Here is a 19,745-nt window from a genome sequence, read left to right on the forward strand (position 1 = left end):
GCCCACGCCCCCTCCCCGCCCCCTCGACGGCTCCGCGGTCCGCAGCGCCCCCGGCTGGCGAGGAAAAGGCTTTTGCCGCCGGACTCTCCGCATCTCGTGGGCTTCAATTCACAGGGAAACCCCTCTTCCCCCCCCCCAATCCGGGTGACCCAATCAATGCCATTATTCCAAATTCAGCCTCTGGGACAATTAACCCAGATTAACCCTCCATCAAGTTCCGCACGTTTTTCTTTTCTTTTCTTTTCTTTTCTTTCTTTCTTTCTTTCTTTCTTTCTTTCTTTCTTTCTTTCTTTCTTTCTTTCTTTCTTTCTTTCTTTCTTTCTTTCTTTCTTTCTTTCTTTCTTTCTTTCTTTCTTTCTTTCTTTCTTTCTTTCTTCTTTCTTTCTTTCTTTCTTTCCTTTTTTTTAAAATTTGATTTATATGCCGCCCTTCTCCGGAGATTCAGGGCGGCTTACAATGTGCTCAGCAATAGCCTTCATCCTTTTTGTATATTTATACAAAGTCAGCTTATTGCCCCCACAAACTGGGTCCTCAATTTACCTACCTTAGAAAGGATGGAAGGCTGAGTCAACCTTGAGCCTTGGCGAGATTCGAACCTGCGGTAATTGCAGGCAGCTGGTCTAACCAGCTTAATAACAGGGTGCCTTAGACCACTGTACTACCAAGGCTCTTTCTTTCTTTCTTTCTTTCTTTCTTTCTTTCTTTCTTTCTTTCTTTCTTTCTTTCTTTCTTTCTTTCTTTCTTTCTTTCTTTCTTTTTTGCAAGTCCCGAGATTGCATAATAGAGTTGGAAGGGACCTTGGAGGTCTTCTAGTCCAACCCCCCCCCCTTGCTCAGGCAGGAAACCCTGTGTTGGAAGAAATGTCCATCTGGGTTCAGTTCAGGGTTGAAATCCAGCAGGTTCTGACAGGTTCTGGAGAACCGGCAGCGGAAATTTTGAGCAGTTCGGAGAACCGGCAAATACCATCTGTGGCTGGCCCCAGAGTGGGGAGGGGAGCCTTTTTAATATTTTTTTAGAATATTTCATTTTCCTAGGAGAAGGGTGGATGCTAACTTCCTACACCTGAAATACTATTTCAGACAAAGGGTTGTCCAATCTCTTCTTTTAAAAAAAATTCCAGAGCAAAGCTGGCTGAGGAATTCTGGGAGTTGAAGTCCAGAAGTCTTAAAGTTGCCAAGATTGGAGACCCCTGCCCTATACCATTCCAGTCAAATGGCTGTCCAATCTCTTCTTTTAAAAAAATTCCAATGTTGGAGCATACACAACCTCTGGAGGCAAGCTGTTCCACTGGTTAATTGTCAGGAAATTCCTCCTTCGTCCTAGGTTGCTTCTCTCCTTGATTATTTCCCATCTGTTCCTTCTTTTTCCTGCCTTCAGGTGCAGGGAAGCCTAACTTGCAAATGCAACCAATAAAGGCAAATGCACGTGGGAATGCAACCTGGCATTATTCTCAGGCGCCCGGAACACTTTCACTTCCCTGTGGTTTTGCAGCCAACCTCTCTTTTGCGAGAGCGGTGATTTGGGAGGTGGTGGTGGGAAGAGTTTAGTTTAGTTTAGTTTATTTGATTTGTATACCGCCCTACTCCCGAAGGACTCAGGACGGTGAACAGCCACAAGATAAAAACACATAAATACAAAATTTAAAAACAGAATAAAACCGAATAAAACCGAATTAAACAATTTTTAATTGTTGTTGTTTAAGAGTGTCGCCTGGATCCGAGTGCGAAGTCCCCATGGATCGCTTCGCTTCCACTGTGCCTCTGCCCCGAATTCTAAACTCTTCAGTGCCATCTTTTATTTTACTTTTCTCAGGGTGGGTGGGTGGGTAGGGGGAGAGGATCTCTTTAATCTGCACCCAAATCCAGACAGCTGGATTTGGCTGGAGGTTCACATTTGTTTGTTTGTGTATGTGTGTCCAATCCAGTAAATAGGTTAATCCAATAACCAGATTACGAGTCTTGCGCAAACACAACCTAAGACGTGTGTATATTAAACTGACAGAGTGTGTGTGTGTGTGTGTGTGTGTGTGTGTGTGTGTGTGTGTGTGTGGTGTCTTTCCCGACACACTGATGGCCTTCAGGACGATGGCAAGAAGTGGGTCAGGATTAAATAGCTCAAGCTTGACCCGTCATCCCTGGTGAGCTGAAACTGGTGGTCTCAGCCTTGGCGAAGGAGACGTAAACAAGGACGCCTTTTCCTGACCTCTCTCTTGTGCGAGAATCTTTTTTTTCTCTCCCTTTTTTTTTTCTGGGGTGGGGGGGAAAGAGCAGAACCCGGAATAATCTCCCTGGTGGACCCTGCAGGGATGGTGTGCTTCAGGGGTGGGCTTCAAAAATTTTAGCAAGGGGTTCTCTGCCCGGTTTCTGGGTGGGCGTGGACATGGTGGCCTAGTCAGCCTCCTGCACCACGACAGCGGGGTGGGGCGTTTTTACTTTCCCAGGTCTCCGGAGGCTTTCCTCAAGTCTCCGGGAGAGCAAAAATGGCCTCCCCAGGCTCCAGAGGCCCTCTGGAGGACTGTTTCTGGCCTTCCCGAGCCTCTGCGCACGCCCTGCACTTATCTGCATCCAAAACGGGCCGCGTGGTGACTCCTGGGAGGGAGGGGGCGGCGTGGTGGTGAGGCCAGCCAGGAGTGGGATTTAGACATTCTCCGAACTGCACAGAATCTTAGCTAGAGGTTCTCCCGAATCCCCGGCAGTGAACCCCTGGTGTGCTTCCTGTCATAAAAGGGTGGACAGGTTGCCACGCTGAATCGTAAACTTCCCCAACCTAGATTGATGGCTTAATGCTTCACCCCGTTACGCGGCACTAAGGATTCGAACCGCTGAACTGCTGACCTTCTGATCGACGAGCTCAGTGTCTTAGCCATTGAGCCACCGCATCCCCTCCCTCCCTCTAGCACTGACTATGTTGCTTAGTTGGGTAAGGAAATGCCTGCAAGAAAACAAACCACGCTCAGAAATCACCAAGGTCACACTGCTATGATTCACTATCTTGGATAAGGTCTGTTTCTCTTCTTTGACGTGGCATTCCTTGCCAGGCTCAAGGATAAAAATCCTTGGTGTCTTGTAGGACACAAAAAAAGCAGCTCCAACAGTTAGTCCAACTTATTTATTTATTCATTTATTAGTCATATTTCTATGCCGCCCACTCTCCGAGGACTCTGGGCAGCTTACACCAAAGACACTATACTAAATAGCATATTGCCCCCAACAATCTGGGTCCTCATTTTACCCACCTCGGAAGGATGGAAGGCTGAGTCAACCTGGAGCCGGTGAGATTTGATCCGCTGATCTGCTGAACTAGCAGTCAGCTGAAGTAACTGCAGTACTGCACTCTAACCACTGCACCACCTCGGCTCATAATTACAGTTAATCATAACTTAGAATAATTCATTTAGCAAAGTGACAGCAGCACTGGAAAAAGTGACTTACGTGATCATTGTTCACACTTATGGCCGTCGCAACATCCTCGTGGTCAGGGGATGAAAATGCAGGCGCCTGCCAACTGGCTCGTATTTACGACGGTTGCAGTGTCCCAGGGTCACGCAAGATTCCTCCTTTTGTGACCTTCGGACAAGCAAAGTCGATGGGGAAGCCGGATTCACTTAACAGCCGTGGTACTGACTTAACAGCCGCAGCGATTCGCTTAACAACAGTGGCAAGAAAGGTTGTAAAATGGGGCAAAACTCGCTTAACAAATCTCGTTTAGCAACAGAAAGTTCAACTGGTTGTAAGTTGAAGAATACCTGTACTCCACGTTAAGACTTTCCCAACCTGTGAAAGTGCCAGCTGGCTGGACTCCCAGAATTCTTAGCCGTGGCCATCTTTGAGTGAGGAATTCTGGGAGCTGAAATCCACATCAGCAGAAGTCATCCCAGTTGGGAAAGACTGGCTTGCAAGGATTCACCATGCATACCGTATGTATGCCTGAGCAACAGGGAAGCTGAGGCATTGAGGGCCAATGCATTGCTGAACTACAGCTCCCAGCATCCATCCGTTTGATCCTGGGAGATGTAGTTTCCCTCTCTCTGCCCAAGGCTGAGATGCATCTCAGACTGTGATTCAATTTGCATAAGAAGCTCAGCTTTTAAGGAAGAAGAAAAGAGGTGTCTGTTTTAGCAATGGGCAGTGTTACACATATTAGAAGAGGAAGTGATGTTTGCGAAGGAAGGAAGGAAGGGAAAGGAAAGGAAAGGAGGGAGGGAGGGAAGGAAGGAAGAGGTAGAGAGAGAAAGAAGGAAGGAAGGAGAAAGAGAGAAAGGAAAGGAAGGAAGGAAGAGAAGGAAGGAAGGAAGGAGAAAGAGAGAAAGAAAAACAAGAAGGAAGGAAGAGGGAGAGGGAAGGAAGGAAAGAAGAGGGAGCGAGAAGGAAGGAAGGAAAGGAAATCAGGGAGGGAGGGAGGGAGGAAGGGAAGGAAAAAAGGGAGAGAAGGAAGGAGAAAGAGAGAAAGGAAAGGAAGAAAGAAAGAGAAGGAAGGAAGGAAGAGGGAGAGGGGAGGAACGAGAAACAAAGAAAGAAGGAAGGAAGGAAGGAGAAGAAGAGAGAAAGAGGAAGAAAAGAAAGAAAGAAAGAAAGAAAAGAAAGAAAGGCTTTTGTATAATTTCAATCTCATTTTCAATCTGCAGGGTGCCTCAGAGTGATCACTTCTAACAGAATCACAGTGTCATCGTAGAAACACTTGGAAAGGTAAGCAGATAAAATTTTAAAACAATCCCAGCCTTTCAGCTTGTAAAAGAAAAAAAAAAAAACACGCCAGTTTAAAGAGTGCTTCTTGCTTCTTCTTTTTTTTTTCCCCCTTTCAGAGTGGGTGAGAGTGAATTCTAGCTGTGGGTGAATGCGGCGAAAACGTGCCAATTTCGTTTCCTCCGCTGTAGAATTTGACAGTAACATCATTGCTTCTATTGGGAATTGGGAGGGGGGAAGAAACCCAAATGATAACAAGTCTGGTGTCTTGGACAATCTGTCAAAACTCTGAGATGCGTGTCATGACATCTTCATGCAGAAAGTATTGGGCGTGTGATGTCTGAGGTTTATCACAAGATGATAAAAGTTGCATCCATTGTGTCATGACACAATGCTCCGGTGCTTGTTGGTCCAGAAGAGCCCAACAATTTGACCCAGGTCTCAGAGCTTCACTAATTCTTCGTTATGGAAAATTCCGGAGTTATACAAGGCAGACTTAGGCCTAATCCTGTTACCTTGAACCTTCTTCTTCTCGATAAAGCAAGCGTATATATCCCCAGCTATGTTCGTGGCTCGGCTGAAGTGAGAATACAAGCAAGAGGTCTGACTTGGGGGGTCAAAGGGTCAAGGGCACAGGTACAAAGGTCATGATCCTGGGTCAATAGGTCAAGACACCTGGTCCAAGACTCGGACCGAGGCCAAGACTCCAGGTCAAATGTCTCGTTGGGTGCAAGATGGGTGGCAAATACATTTCATAAATAAGTAAATAAATGAACTGTCAGGTCCCCTGTGACAAAGGGCTAAAGCCCAGGTGAAAAGCAGCTCCTTTGGGTCAATGGTTAGAGTCTAGGGGGTGGTCAGTGTCACTGTCCGATGTTGTGGGGGTCAAGGGGAAATCTTCAAGGTTCAACTTCAGGATGTGGGTGCAGATCAGGCCAAGGACTCTGGTTTAGTAGCTTAAAGGGCTGGGGCTGAGAGACACAGCTGGGTTTGACCCAATGGTGAAATTCAATATTTTTTACTACCGGTTCTGTGGGCGGGGCTTGGTAGGCGTGATGTGGCTTGGTGGGCGTGGCTTGGTGGGCGTGGCAGGGGAAGAATACTGCAGAATCCCCATTCCCTCCCCACTCCTGGGGGAAGGATACTGCAAAATCCCCATTCTCTCCCCACTCTGGGGCCAGCCAGAGGTGGCATTTGCCGGTTCTCCGAACTACTCAAAATTTCCACTACCAGTTCTGCAGAACCTGTCAGAACCTGCTGAATAGCACCCCTGGTTTGACCCTTAGAGAGGCGGTTAAGGGTACTGTTGGAAAAGAATTGGTCTCTGCCAGGCTGAAGCCACTTATTACTGAAGGCAAAACTCCAAATGAAAATCTCTCCAAACGCTGGGTGCATCGATGCACAATCGGAGCAGAAAAGGGGCCGATCTGTTCTTTGGTGGGTGCTGAAGAATTCCAGGTTACAACCTCCTTCTAGCGGTGCTGTCAGTCTCCTCCGTTTCTTCCCATCCCAGCTAATTCCAACGTTGTCTTGTCCTGCTTTGACATTGAACGGAGCAGCCGAGAGTGGTGTCGTGGGTGCAGTCGTGTGCCTAGAATTGTGGCTGACAGCGTGCGAAGGCAAGCCTGCGTTTTGATAGCGTCCTTGAGAGGACACAGGCACTTACCATAAGGATTTTCTGGGCACAGCCCTATGCATAAAATAACCGCTTTTGAGAGAAAGGCGACCCTGGATGGGGGTGAGGATTAAGTAAAGGCAAAGGGAAGTTTGGTTTTTTTAAAAAAAATCATAATGCTATCAAGACAGAAATGGTTGAGGCTGCCCAAAGAGCAAGAACCAGAAATGTTGATCTGCCTCAACACTTGAAGTGGTAAAAGAGGAGGAGGAGGAGGAGGAGGAGGAGGAGGAGGAGGAGGAGGAGGAGGAGGAGGAGGAGGAGGAGGAGGAGGAATGTTCTGACCTAGGCTTCCTTAGAAAGTAAACAGCCCAATCTTAGTCCCGGCAAACCTCTTTCATTCATACTGCTGTGAATTATTGTGATGCACAGTCGGAAAGTCTTCTCAAACAGGCTTTCAGGGGAGTGTTTACAAACACCCACCTTATCTCCCTTGGAATGCTGCCAGAGAACTACCGTATTTTTCAGAGTATAAGACGCACTGTTTCCCCCCTAAAAAAGGCTGAAAATTTGGGTGCATCTTACACTCCGAAGGGAGCTATTCCCCCATTCCCTCCCCACTCCTAGGGGAAGGATATTGCAAAATCCCCATTCCCATGGGAAGGATACTGCAAAATCCCCATTCCCTCCCCACTCCCGGGGAAAGGATATTGCAAAATCTCCATTCCCTCCCCACTCCATGGGAAGGATACTGCAAAATCCCCCTTCCCTGCCCACTCCATGGGAAGGATACTGCAAAATCCCCCTTCCCTGCCCACTCCAGGGGAAGGATATTGCAAAATCCCCATTCCCTCCCCATTCCTGGGGGAAGGATATTGCAAAATCCCCATTCCCACCCTACTTTGGGGCACAGCCAGAGGTGGTATTTGCCGGTTCTCCAAACTACTCAAAATTTCCACTATCAGTTCTCCTGAACCTGTTAGAACCTGTTGGATTTCACCCCTGGTGAAATGTCCTTAATTTACTACGGACTCTGAGACTTTATAAATCCAGAAGAAGACTGCCAGGAATCATTTATCCCCGGTGAAAACAAATGAATAGGAGAGAGAGAAAGAGAGAGAGAGAGAGAAAGGAAGCTTGCTAGCTTTTCAAAACATTAAAAGGCTTCTTGGCTTAATTGATCCTCCTCTGAGTAATTCTTCCTTCGAGGCCGTGTCTAATTGAAATCAAATGTACTGTTGTGATTGCTTTAATTTTACTGTTGCCTCAGTAGGCTTCATAGTTTAGGCTGCAGAAATCTTTCCTCTACAAAACATCTACAAAAAAGATGTGGAGACTCTAGAAAGGGTGCAGAGAAGAGCAACAAAGAGGATTAGGGGACTGGAGGCTAAAACATATGAAGAACGGTTGCAGGAACTGGGTATGTCTACTTTAATGAAAAGAAGGACTAGAGGAGACATGATAGCAATCTTCCAATATCTCAGGGGCTGCCCCAAAGAAGAGGGAGTCAAGCTATTCTCCAAAGCACCTGAGGGCAGGACAAGAAGCAATGGGTGGAAACTAATAAAGGAGAGAAGCAACTTAGAACTAAAGAGAAATTTCCTGACAGTGAGAACAATGAATCAGTGGAACAACTTGCCTCCAGAAGTTGTGAATGCTCCAACACTGGAAGTTTTTAAGAAGATGTTGGATGACCATTTGACTGAAGTGGTTGTAGGGTTTCCTGCTTAAGCAAGGGGTTGGACTAGAAGACCTCCAAGGTCCCTTCCAACTCTGTTATTTTAAGGAGATCTTTGTTTTGCATTTGTATGAAACAATATTTAGGCCAAAGGGGGTGGGGAGAACTTATACTTGCTTCTTCCAGCACTCAAATTGCAAGCAACCACTGCAATTCAGTTGCTTTTGGCTTGCTCAGGAATGCAACGGACTGCATTCGTGCAAACGATTTCACCGCATTAGTGCGGTGAAATGCATCACGAGCTGCTGCAAATTCAGAATTCTGCTCCGGCCGCAATTTTGTGTAGAAGCCGCTAGATGGGGCTGTTGGACAAAACATTTGGGCATTAGCGACTGGGACGTGAGTGATTTTTTAGGAAGTGGGAGCAGGAAAAGAGAGAGAGAGAGAATTGAAAATTATGAAAGCAAAGCCAGACTTCGTCCTTCTGAAAGGGAAACTTACCCTGATACCTAAAATCCACTTTGCCAACTCCTGGATTTAAGCCAGCTGTCATCAGCTTCTTTGCTAATAGGATTAAAGCGGCAACGTTGAAGCTTGAATTTTCTCCTTTGCTTGGAAGTCCTGGTGTCTGCGTGCAGGTTTCAGGGACCTTTCCTGATAGCCACACGGAGAAGCTTTGGTTCTGAGAGTTTTTCCTCTCTCTCCTCCAAATGCTGAAGAACTCTGAAGCATCTTTTCAAAACCTCAGCCCAACTGCTGCTACGGACGGAGCCCTGAGTTAGAAGAACACAGCCGTTGCACGTAGCAGTTGAGCGACTGATCTTGGGCCAAGATTGCCTTTCAGATTTATTTATTTATTTATTTAGTATCCTGCAAGTTTTCTGCCTCTGTAAAAGACGCACCCGTGCTTGGTGCTCTGCGTCAAATCAGAGGTATCCAACCTTGGCGACGTTTAAGATTTGTGGACTTCAAACTCCCAGAATTCCCCAGCCAACATGGGGAATGTAACCTCCTCCATTATTAGCTCAAAATATTTATTATAGTCTTCAAATAATCATAGCGTGCAGGGGTTGGAAGGCAGTTTGGAGATCATCTAGGGTTGTTTGCCCAACCATGGCAATTTTAAGACTTGTGGACTTCAATTCCTAGAATTCTCCAGCCAACCATGCTGACTGGGGAATTATGGGAGTTGAAGTCCACAAATCTTAAAGTGGTCATGGTTGGGCAAGCCTTAAAGTGGCCATGGGTGGACGGATAGCCTTGGTCTAAAGCAGGGGTCTCCAAACTTGGCAACTTTAAGACTTGTGGACTTTAACTCCCAGAATTCCTCAGCCAGCTTTGCTGGGACTTGAAGTCCACAAGTCTTAAAGTTGCCAAGTTTGGAGACCCCCGGTCTAAAGGTACAAGAGCTGAACTGGGAGTTGAAGTCCACAAGTCATAAAGGGGTCATAGCTCCCCACTTCTGCCTTCGAGCTGCCACCAACAAGGTCTCATCTCCTGTTTCCCATTTCCTAATCCCTAAAAAGTAAGATTGTGCCAACAATCTTAGGCAACCGAACAAACGTTTTTGGCAGTGGTGCATAGACTGCAGCTGAGCACACTGTGCATTGATCAGACTAAACAAGAAAGGCATTTGATTTACTAATTGCTGGGTTAAATCACCTCTTGAGGAGGTTACAGATGCCAATGTTTTCACAGACGAGAAAAGTGAGTTAATGGGGACTTCAAGGCCAAGAAGACAAAAAGGAACTTTTCTCCTGCTGCTTATCCAATATCCTTGATGCAGTTTCCAAGAGAGCCCCAAAAATGGTTTTATTAAGTCACTAGCAGGTCTGTAAAAACATTGGTGAAATGTCAGCGTTCAGCTTCTCTACTTCTGGAGTGGAAGATACACGGGCAAAAGAGATGTGAGTTTGTCAGGTTGAAGAAGTGATACAATATCTGAAGTTGGTTTTGCGCTTCCCAGGAGACTGGGACAGAAATGGAAACGGGGTGCTTGCAATCCTGCGTGTTGAGAGGTTTGTGTGAAACTATTCATGTTAAGCCACCATCTGGTTTATGAATGGCCTTGCATATTATTAGATTGTCAACTAGAGTTAGGGCTAAGGATGTTGCGTGAACCCAACTACTATGTTTCCCTGAAAATAAGACCGCGTCCTATATTAATTTTTGCTCCAAAAGATGCATTAGGGTTTATTTTTTGGTTAGGTCTTACTTTTGGGAAAACACAGTACTAAATGCGTCCGTCTGGCTGATGATCTTAACTGGGGCTTATATTACGAGCATCCTGAAAAATCATGCTAGGACTTATTTTCCGGTTGGGTCTTATTTTCAGGGAAACAGGGTACATTATCTTTGAGTTTGGAGTTCCAAAATGTAAATCCTTGGTGAATTCAAGTTGCAGTCTTGGTATCCACCACGTCCCATATACCAATATATCTACCAATATCTATATTATCTATCCATATTCCTTCTATCTATCATCCATCTTTCTGTCATCTATCCCATTCAATAGTATCTGATTCTTTGAGACCGCCTGAACATGTGCCTGAAGATTTCTTGGTAAGGGTGTTTTTTTTTTTAAAAGAAGCGGTCGGCTGGCCGTTCCTTCCTTCCTAAGGCCCAGAGAAAGTGACTGGCCCAAGCTGACCCAGCTTGCTTTGAATGCCTAAAGGCAGGACTACAAACTCACAAGTCTTTCTAGCTCGGGGTCCTTAACCGTAACAAGAAACTGACTCACAATTGATCAATAAGCAAGCAAGCAAGCTTTGCAACCTTAGCTAGGTTGACATTGTTCAACGTTCACTTGCGTTTAACAGAGCTCATGCCCCGTTTGAAAGGTTACAAAAGCCCGGTTGGCAACTATTCCAATCTTCAGTAAAATGTACATTTGAGCATGTCGACCTTAAGAAAACTCCCTCTGCTCCGTGAGCTGGAAGAGCGTGCATGTTCTATGATTCTGAAACGGTTTGTGACAAAGCATGTTCATTATCCATGGGGGGGGGGGTTTAGTTCTAAATGACCCTTTAGAACAGTGTCGGTAAACCTTTTTCGGCACCGAGTGCTGAAACAGGAATGCGTGCACACATGGGGGAGCACCGGAAACCGGAAGAGCAGCTCCCTGCTGTGCACACACGGGAGCACCAGAAACTGGGAGAGTAGTTCCCCAGTGTGCATGCACACACTGAGAAACTGAGCTTCCGGTTTCTGGCATGAGCATGTGCGCCAGTCACCTGATCTTCCGGTTTCGGTCACTCCTGCGTCTGCAAAGACCAGCTGGTCGGTGCGCATGAGTGCACCAGAACCCAGGAGAGCAACGGGCGATGACTGGCATGCCCAGAGAGATGGCTCTGCGTGCCACTTCCACCACGCGTGCCATAGGTATGCCATCACAGCTTTAGAAAGCTATGCCAATACTCATTGGATGTTTATAATGAAGTCTTGTAAATGCTTTTCTTTCTTGTTCATTGCATAATCTTGTTCATTGCATAATCGCAATGGCTCATTGGTTCCTAATACTTTGGAGCAGGGGGTCTCCACCAATCCGTGGCATGCTGGCAACCGGGCTACACAAACAAGCAAAGCCCCATCCATGGGATGCAGGCAGCACATGAAACCACACCCCTTCCGGTCCACAGAAAAACCTCTGTCCACAGAACTGGTCCCCGGTGCCCAAAAGATCAGGGGCTGTCACTTTGGAGAATAAAAATTCTTTATTTTCCAAGGTTTTGTTTTGAGGTACATTTGATTATTGCGTAGCTGAGAAAGGCATAACGGAAGGCCAATGTCTGCCATGATTTCAGGCTTTGGTTTCTCATTCTTCCATTGCCTAAATGAAATTAGTTATATGTAAAGAGGGACGTGGTGGCTCAGTGGCTAAGACAATGAGCTTGTCGATTGAAAGGTCGGCAGTTCAGCGGTTCGAATCCCTAGTGCTGCCTAACGGGGTGAGCTCCTGTGACTTGTCCCAGCTTCTGTCAACCTAGCAGTTCGAAAGCAGGTAAAAAATGCAAGTAGAAAAATAGAGACCACCTTTGCTGGGAAGGTAACAGCGTTCCGTGCGCCTTTGGCGTTGAGTCATGCCAGCCACATGACCACGGAGGCATCTTCGGACAGCGCTGGCTCTTCGGCTTTGAAACGGAGATTCAGGAATGACTAGCACATATGTGTGAGGAGAACCTTTAACTTTTTAAAGGAAGGATTATCAGCAAGAGGAAGCTTCATAGCTGTGTTAAGCATAACTACTCCTTAGCAAAAATACATACCCCCCTACCTCAAAAACCAAGGGGGAAGCTCTTCCATTGCATTCTCTCTCCTTCCATTCACCAACAAGGAACGAAGATGCTAACTAGCCATATTGGCTAATTATTTGGAAAGAGAACAGAAAAATGGAGGAGGGACAGAGAATAGAGAGAACTCTCTACACTGCACCATCCTAAAAGAAGCCAAACGAAATGTTAGTTGCAGTTGAGCCCCCATCAATCAAGTCTGACCTTTTCCAAGAAAACCTAAAGACAATTTGAGAACAGTGTTTTCTAACGCAGAAGGTGAATTGGAATTTAGGGGGAAAAAAAAAAACCAGGTTATTTTAAATAAGCAAGTTTTTACAGGCATCCCTATAACATGTTTAATTAGATCATCCGCACACCTAATGGTGTCTCTACATGACATACTAAATATGGTGTTGATGTAGGACAGGAGTGTCAAATTTACATCATCACAGTGACATCACGTGATGTATCGGGAGTTTTTTCCCCCTTTGCTAAACTGGGCATGCACTTGGTGCATCTGGCCTGCAGGCCGGGAGTTTGACAGCCCTGATGTAGGAGAAGAACAAAGAGAGCTGGGGGTGGAGTTAAGTATGTCATCAGTCTAGAATCCTTACATTGCCATGAATGGTTTAAGTCCAATCCCTCTTGAATTCAGTCCGGTGCCAATTTAGCACTGCATTTAATTGACTAGATTCTTGTGCATAGGCTTAAGAAATAAACCTTCTGAATTGCAACACTGTGTGGCCCCGATTCTTTTGCCTAACAATCAATCTGAGTTGGTCTTTTTAATGGCTTGGTGCGTCGTGCAAACCATCATGTGGTTAGTTGATAATTCAGTGCGTGGGAAAAGCCGGCTAATGGGTTAACCCAGCAAGCAGGTCAAACATATTGAATTCACATGGCAAAGATGGAGATCGCATCGCAGAGTCAAGTGGCCGGGGAAGGGAGCTGTGCAAGCAAGCCTCTCAAATGTCTGAGTCCAGATTATTATGGGTTGGAAGAAGTGGGGGGGGGGAAGGAGAAGGAAAGGCAGGGAAATAACCTTTAGATAGAAAGTTGAAGCTTTATTAAAACAGCTGGAGCTGTTTTGACAGCAGCCACCAGCACTGGCAACAACCTCCGCCCCCCACCCCCCGCCCCCAGCCTGGGAGACAGATGAAACCAATAAATGCAGTTAATTGACTCTTGCTGCTAGATGAGTATTTGCAATCTCTTTAAAGGGATCAACTCTGCCAAGGACACAGGCAAGCAATTAACCCAAGATACCATGGCTGGGTTGCCTTTTGCAACATGGAGATTGATGTTGAAGGAGGACAGCCAAACCAATAAGGGGCATTTTAGCTTGGGGGGGGAATACAATTTTGTTTTTGGTTTTTTAAAAGTGCATTTGGGAGAAGCGTCTCACAGAAAATTAGCTATGATTCATTGGCAGGAGAGAGAGAAAAATATTGCTTGCTCTATAATAACCGAATTTGGGGTCAGTGGGAGTAGTTGGAAATTCAAGGCAGAGCCAATCAAATATTTATTCAACCTAGGGATAAATACTGTGGGATGTGCTGATCACATTTATAACTTTAGGAAGAGTAAGAGATTTATTATTTGTTTGTAAAATTTTAAAAACTGCCCGTCTTTCTCACAGAAGCACTGTCTTTCCCATCACCTCATGTTCCATTCCTTTCAATGGCCAACATCATCCAGCAAAGGTGGCTCTTCCATTGCTGGATTTGTGGGCCATAGTCCCATGAATGACCATTTGAACCAGGGAAGAACGTTAAGGGCTGGCTTCACTCATCCAAAGAGGCCATTGGCTTCAGGAAGGAATACAAAAAGTATCCCTTTCCAGTTGAGTCTTATTAAAAGAGCCAGACCACCAAGAGCTCCAGTTTCAGCACCGTGGATAGTTCTGGATTCAGCACCATGGAGAGTTCTGATTCAGCACCGTGGAGAGTTCTGATTCACAATCGTGGATAGTTCTGGATTCAGCACCGTGGATAGTTCTGGATTCAGCACCATGGATAGTTCTGGATTCAGCACCGTGGAGAGTTCTGATTCACCACCGTGGAAAATTCTGGATTCAGCACCGTGGAGAGTTCTGGATTCAGCACCGTGGAGAGTTCTGGATTCAGCACCACGGAGAGTTCCAGAAACATGGACAATGCCTTATCGCCTTCACATTCGTCTGGCATCTAACATTCCTCTATTGGGAAGTTCAACAGGTTTAGGACATCAGTGAACCCTGACTGGTCTTATAACAGAGTAAACCAAAGAGACACATGTACTTGTGGCTAATGTATATCTGGCCATTGTGGCCTGTGTATATCAGAGTTTCTACCTTACTGTGTTTTTTTTTTTCTTTTAATTTATATGCCGCTCTTCTCCGGAGACTCAGGGCGGCTTACAATGCGTTAAGCAATTGTTTGAGTGACCCTAGCCGACAGTGGTTTATTCAGTCATCCAAGGTTATTGTCTTCAGTGTGTTGGGCCAACCCAGTCTCTGCTCTGACTCCTTTCACGGAAATTCTGATTAAAGATTTAATCTTTTAGATTAAACTATTTTAGATGTTTAAAGGGGAGATGAAGATACAGTGAATGGTTGCAGCTGACTTAGGGCAGCATCTAATTAGTGGAGGGTTAGTGTTCTCATTTGGTGTCATTTCACCTCCTTGCCTAACCAAGATGCAGCCAATCAATGCATCATTCCCGGGGCTGCTTTCCATTGATCTAATATATAATTTCCTTCCCTTGACTTTGAATTTAATGAGAGGAGCCTGAAGGACATTCAGATATTCTCCCTCTTTTACACCATTCAGCCAATTTCCAGATGATTAAGAGTATCTACCTCTGCTTGTGCAACAAGCAGCCTTCCATACATACCTCTTCCATTATTTCATTGTCCCCGTTTGACCTGATGGTTTCTTTCTTTCTTTCTTTCTTTCTTTCTTTCTTTCTTTCTTTCTTTCTTTCTTTCTTTCTTTCTTTCTTTCTTTCTTTCTTCCTTCCTTCCTTCCTTCCTTCCTCCCTCCCTCCCTCCCTCCCTCCCTCCCTCCCCTCCCTCCCTCCCTCCCTCCCTCCCTCCCTCCTTCCTTCCTTCCTTCCTTCCTTCCTTCCTTCCTTCCTTCCTTCCTTCCTTCTCAAAATGAATGATACGTGAGCTCTGTAAGGCCTATTACAGCCATTACGAAAAATGTTGCAATAGTGATCTTCTTGTGTGGGAAAAGTGATCCAGAGAGGAACAAAACGAGAATAAAATTAATTCAAATATCTTCTGTGAAGAGTTTTAAAGCACCTAAAAGCGTCTGGTTTGCTAATTGCTTAGAATTAGCTTCTGTTTTTATAGGGCTAGCTAGGGGGAAAAAAGCCAATTTAGCTCCAGTTTTTAAGCAAGGAGTGGGAACATTCTGGGAATTGTAATCTTGACATAGTCTGGAGGGCACCTGATCATGGAAAGAACCACGATCTGTGTTCTCAAGTGTTAACGCTTATATTCTGTTAATCTTGATCTACAAGCCAAACAGAGAAGGGCCTTACATAAGACATCTGTCTTTTCTGTAATGAATTAACGAGGAAGTGCTTGAAAAGAAATACAATCAATTATTCAAAGCCCAGATCTTTTGAAATGCTAATAAGGTCATCCTTTTTTTGAGGGACTCTTGGATCAAATTATGGTAAATTCAGATGGCCGCTGTCAGAGGGCCATCTCAGCTTGGATGGACAGGCAGATTAAAGCAAGCAATCCAAATTCTAACAATAGAATGGCAATAAGATCACCTCTCTCTAGGGCCTTTTCAAAACCCACTCATTAGCCAAATCAACCCCCTCTCTCTCTCTCTCCCTCTCTCTCTCTCGCCAAATCCCCAGCACGTGGATTCCTGAAGCACAGAAAGACAGTGTTGTGAGGTCTATTGTCATTTCAAAGGCAAGGAAAATCTTGTATCAAATAAACAGAGGCATGAGTTAATAATCAATGCTTGCTTTGCTTCTCCTTAGAATAGCCTCTTAAAGCAAATCCTTGGTGGCTCCCTATCCCCCTCACTGTTCCAAACTTAGCCCCTCTGCTTTTTCTCAGTTTTCCAGGGCTAAATCCAAAGATCAAAACCCCACAATACTAATCTCTCTCTGTGTGTGTCTCTGTCTCTGTCTGTCTGTCTGTCTGTCTGTCTGTCTGTCTGTCTGTCTCTCTCTCTCTCTATCTATCTATCTATCTATCTATCTATCTATCTATCTATCATAAGGTAAAGGTAAATTTCTCCTTAGTTCTAAGTTGCTTCTCTCCTTGATTATTTTATTTATTTATTTTATTTTATTGAATTTCTATACCGCCCTACTCCCGAAGGACTCAGGGCGGTGCACAGCCATGAAATAAAACACATAGATATACAAAATTTAAAATCGAATAAAATGAATTAAATAAATTTGGCTGAATTTGTACCCATAATTTAAGATACCCATATTTTAAAATACATTAAAAATTTAAAATTTACACTTAAAAGGGAGAAGATTTAGGCGAGGCCAGCTTGATGAAATAAAAGCGTCTTCAACTCGCGGCGGAAGGTGCGCAGATCCGGAATCCTCTGTATCTCTGGGGGGAGCTCATTCCAGATCGTCGGTGCCCCCACAGAGAAGGCTCTCCCCCTAGGGGCCGACAGCTGACATTGTTTGGCCGACGGCACCTGGAGGAGCCCCTCTCTGTGGGAGCGTACTGGTCGGTGGGAGGCTGTTGATGGTAGTAGGCGGTCCCGTAAGTAACCAGGTCCTAAGCCATTAGTTTCCACCCATTGCTTCTTGTCCTGCCCTCAGGTGCTTTGGAGAATAGCTTGACTCCCTCTTCTTTGGGGCAGCCCCTGAGATATTGAAAGACTGCTATCATGTCTCCCCTGGTCCTTCTTTTCTTTAAACTAGACATACCCAGTTCCTGCAACCGTTCTTCATATGTTTTAGCCTCCAGTCCCCTAAAATCCTCTTTGTTGATCTTCTCTGCACTCTTTCTAGATGATGTTACTGAGTTTGGGTAGTGAACTGTCTGCAAGAAAGCAAGCAAGCTCAGAGATTACCAAGGACCCCTCGGCTCCCAGCATCCTTCACTGTGGCCCTTGTTTCTTGAGGCTGCTGGGAACTGTAGTTCTGCCTCATCAGGAAAGCCACCAGCTTTTGCCTCTGCCACCAAAGCCCACTCATGACCGGCCTGTGCAGTTTTCCCAGCAAAGATGTAACCACATCACCACGAATCCCGTGTGCACACGAAGATCTGCCGCACAGCCTTCGGTCGGGTTTCCATAACGCAGGAGAAATTAAAAGCTCTCCTTGTGTACGGTGGTAATTAAATTCCTAATCAGTGACAGCCCATTGAGGAAGAAATGGATGGCTTTTTAATGCCCCAGTTTAAGGAGGAACAGACATCGGTCGTGGCAAGAGCGATAGGACCACAGTCACGTAGGTCGAGCGGAGGCTGGGCACCAGCTGCCTTTGCAATGAATTGCAATTACCACGGTCTGTTTTTAAACAGGGCTCAACTGCATGGCTTCCTTTGATTGCTGGCAGCAGACGGCCTCAGAAAACAAACCCAGGCGACTCCCAAAATTTGTCCTTCTTGAGCCCCTTGGGTCATTCATAGAGTTCTTCTCCAACCCAAACCTCTGAAGATGTGTGTTTTTTTTTTTTTTAATTTGATTTATATGCCACCCTTCTCCGGAGACTCAGGGCGGCTTACAATGTGCTCAGCAATAGCCTTCATCCTTTTGTATATTTATACAAAGTCAGCTTATTGCCCCCACAACTGGGTCCTCAATTTACCTACCTTAGAAAGGATGGAAGGCTGAGTCAACCTTGAGCCTTGGCGAGATTTGAACCTGCAGTAATTGCAGGCAGCTGGTCTTAATAACCACCTTAATAACAGGGTGCCTTAGACCACTGTACTACCAAGGCTCCCTTTGCCTGTGTCTTTAGCCACGTTGACTGGGCCTCTTACCAGCTGCCATCCCATGGCTAGCAGATGCCATTTCAAAACCAGCCTTTAGGTATTTGATACGTGTATCAATATATATCAATATATATCTATATATCTATATATCTATATCTATATCTATTTGTTTTCTGAGGTTTTCGCAGGTGTTTGTATGTAGGTCTTTGGTTATTCGGGTTTATATATATATAAACCAAATATATATATATATATATATTTGAACTATAGCCAATCTCCATTCCAGGTGCCTGGGAGACATAGTGAAAAGACGAGCTGCTGCGATCTCCTACCAGTAGTCCTTGGATTACAACCGCAACTGAGCCCAACATTTCTTTGCTAAGGGAGACAGTTGTTAAGTGAGTTTTGCCCCCATTTTCTTGACACGGTTGTTAAGTGAATCCCTGCAGCTGTTAAGTTAGCAACACGGTTGTGAATTGAACCTGGCTACCCCGTTGACTTGGCTTGTCAGAAGGTCGCAAAAGGGGGGGTGCGGAAATCACGTGATCCTGGGACACTGCAACCGTCATAAATATGAATCAATTCCCCCATCATAAATATGAATCAGTTGCCCGGTGACTGAATTTTGATGATACTGAGCCTGACTAGGTGGCTCAATAGCCTGACTAGGTGGCTCAGTGGCTAAGACACTGAGCTTGTCGATCAGAAAGGTCGGCAGTTCGGTGGTTCGAATCCCTAGTACAGGTCTCCAGCGTAAGCAGCGGGTTGGACTAGATGACCTCCAAGGTCCCTTCCAACTCTGTTCCTGTTACTGTCACTGACACGGTCAAGGGGATGCCGCAACGGTCTTAAGTGTGTAAAAACAGTCGCAAATCGCCTTTTTCCAGTGCTGTCATAACATCGAACAGTCGCTAAACGGCCGGTCGTAAGTCGAGAACCACCTGCGTTTGCGGGGTTTCTTCGACGCGTCCGTTGTGTCCCTGCATAAGACAGAATGCTGGCTAGCAGGGAGGGATCCAGTGGATCTCTTTTCTCGCCCCACCCCACCCCGCCCCTGCATTCCTGTTCTCTGTTTTTCATTTCTTGGAAGCCAGGAGGAGGAGGAGGGGGAGAAGCGATAGAATAGACGCATATGAGAAGGGGCTATTTCCCATTAAAATGCAGGGTGCGTGGTATGTGCGCGCATGCCAGACAGATCAAAGAACAAGAGCTAGCGGATCACGTGGCTGATCTCTGGGGTGTCTGCTTAAACTCAGCGCTTATTAGAATTACACGGATTAATTTTCGGGATTGAGGCCTTCGGTGCTGCCCCAGGAGTACAGGAGTAGGTGGTATGTTTGCAAAACCAACCGATTCATAGCAGGGGGAGGCTGAATGGGGAGGGGGCATTCCCACCCTACACACACACATACCCCAGGGATGAATTAGAGAGCCTCGCTCGCAGCTATTACGGTATTATGACTGAAAGCTACCCTGCCTCTTTTTCAGGCAGCTGTGAAAAATTGTGCTGGTCTTTTGTAGTCTTTAAAAAAAGAAAAAGGGAGAGCTGGAGAACGACAGCTATTTTAACGTAGGAAAGGAG

At 45.6% G+C, this 19,745-nt stretch overlaps 1 protein-coding gene across 4 annotated transcripts in view; it reads left to right on the forward strand.

The window, feature by feature from the left end:
• Nucleotides 1–19,745, forward strand: part of IQCK (IQ motif containing K) — a 124,445-nt gene that overhangs the window by 51,358 nt on the left and 53,342 nt on the right. For 3 of the 4 annotated variants that reach the window (XR_004592697.3, XM_034426256.3, XM_034426255.3), the window contains exon 10: nt 4,625–4,685. Coding sequence is in view for 3 of the 4 variants with exons in the window: in XM_034426256.3 (XP_034282147.2) it covers nt 4,625–4,639 (15 nt within the window). In the remaining variant the exon portion in view is untranslated. Of the gene's footprint in view, nt 1–4,624; nt 4,748–19,745 lie in introns of those variants that run through there. The other variant, XM_087878697.1, reaches the window with a different exon arrangement.

The sequence above is a fragment of the Pantherophis guttatus genome, chromosome 14, assembly GCF_059756535.1.
Source record: "Pantherophis guttatus breed Tessera chromosome 14, ASM5975653v1, whole genome shotgun sequence".
NCBI classification, from domain to species: domain Eukaryota; kingdom Metazoa; phylum Chordata; class Lepidosauria; order Squamata; family Colubridae; genus Pantherophis; species Pantherophis guttatus.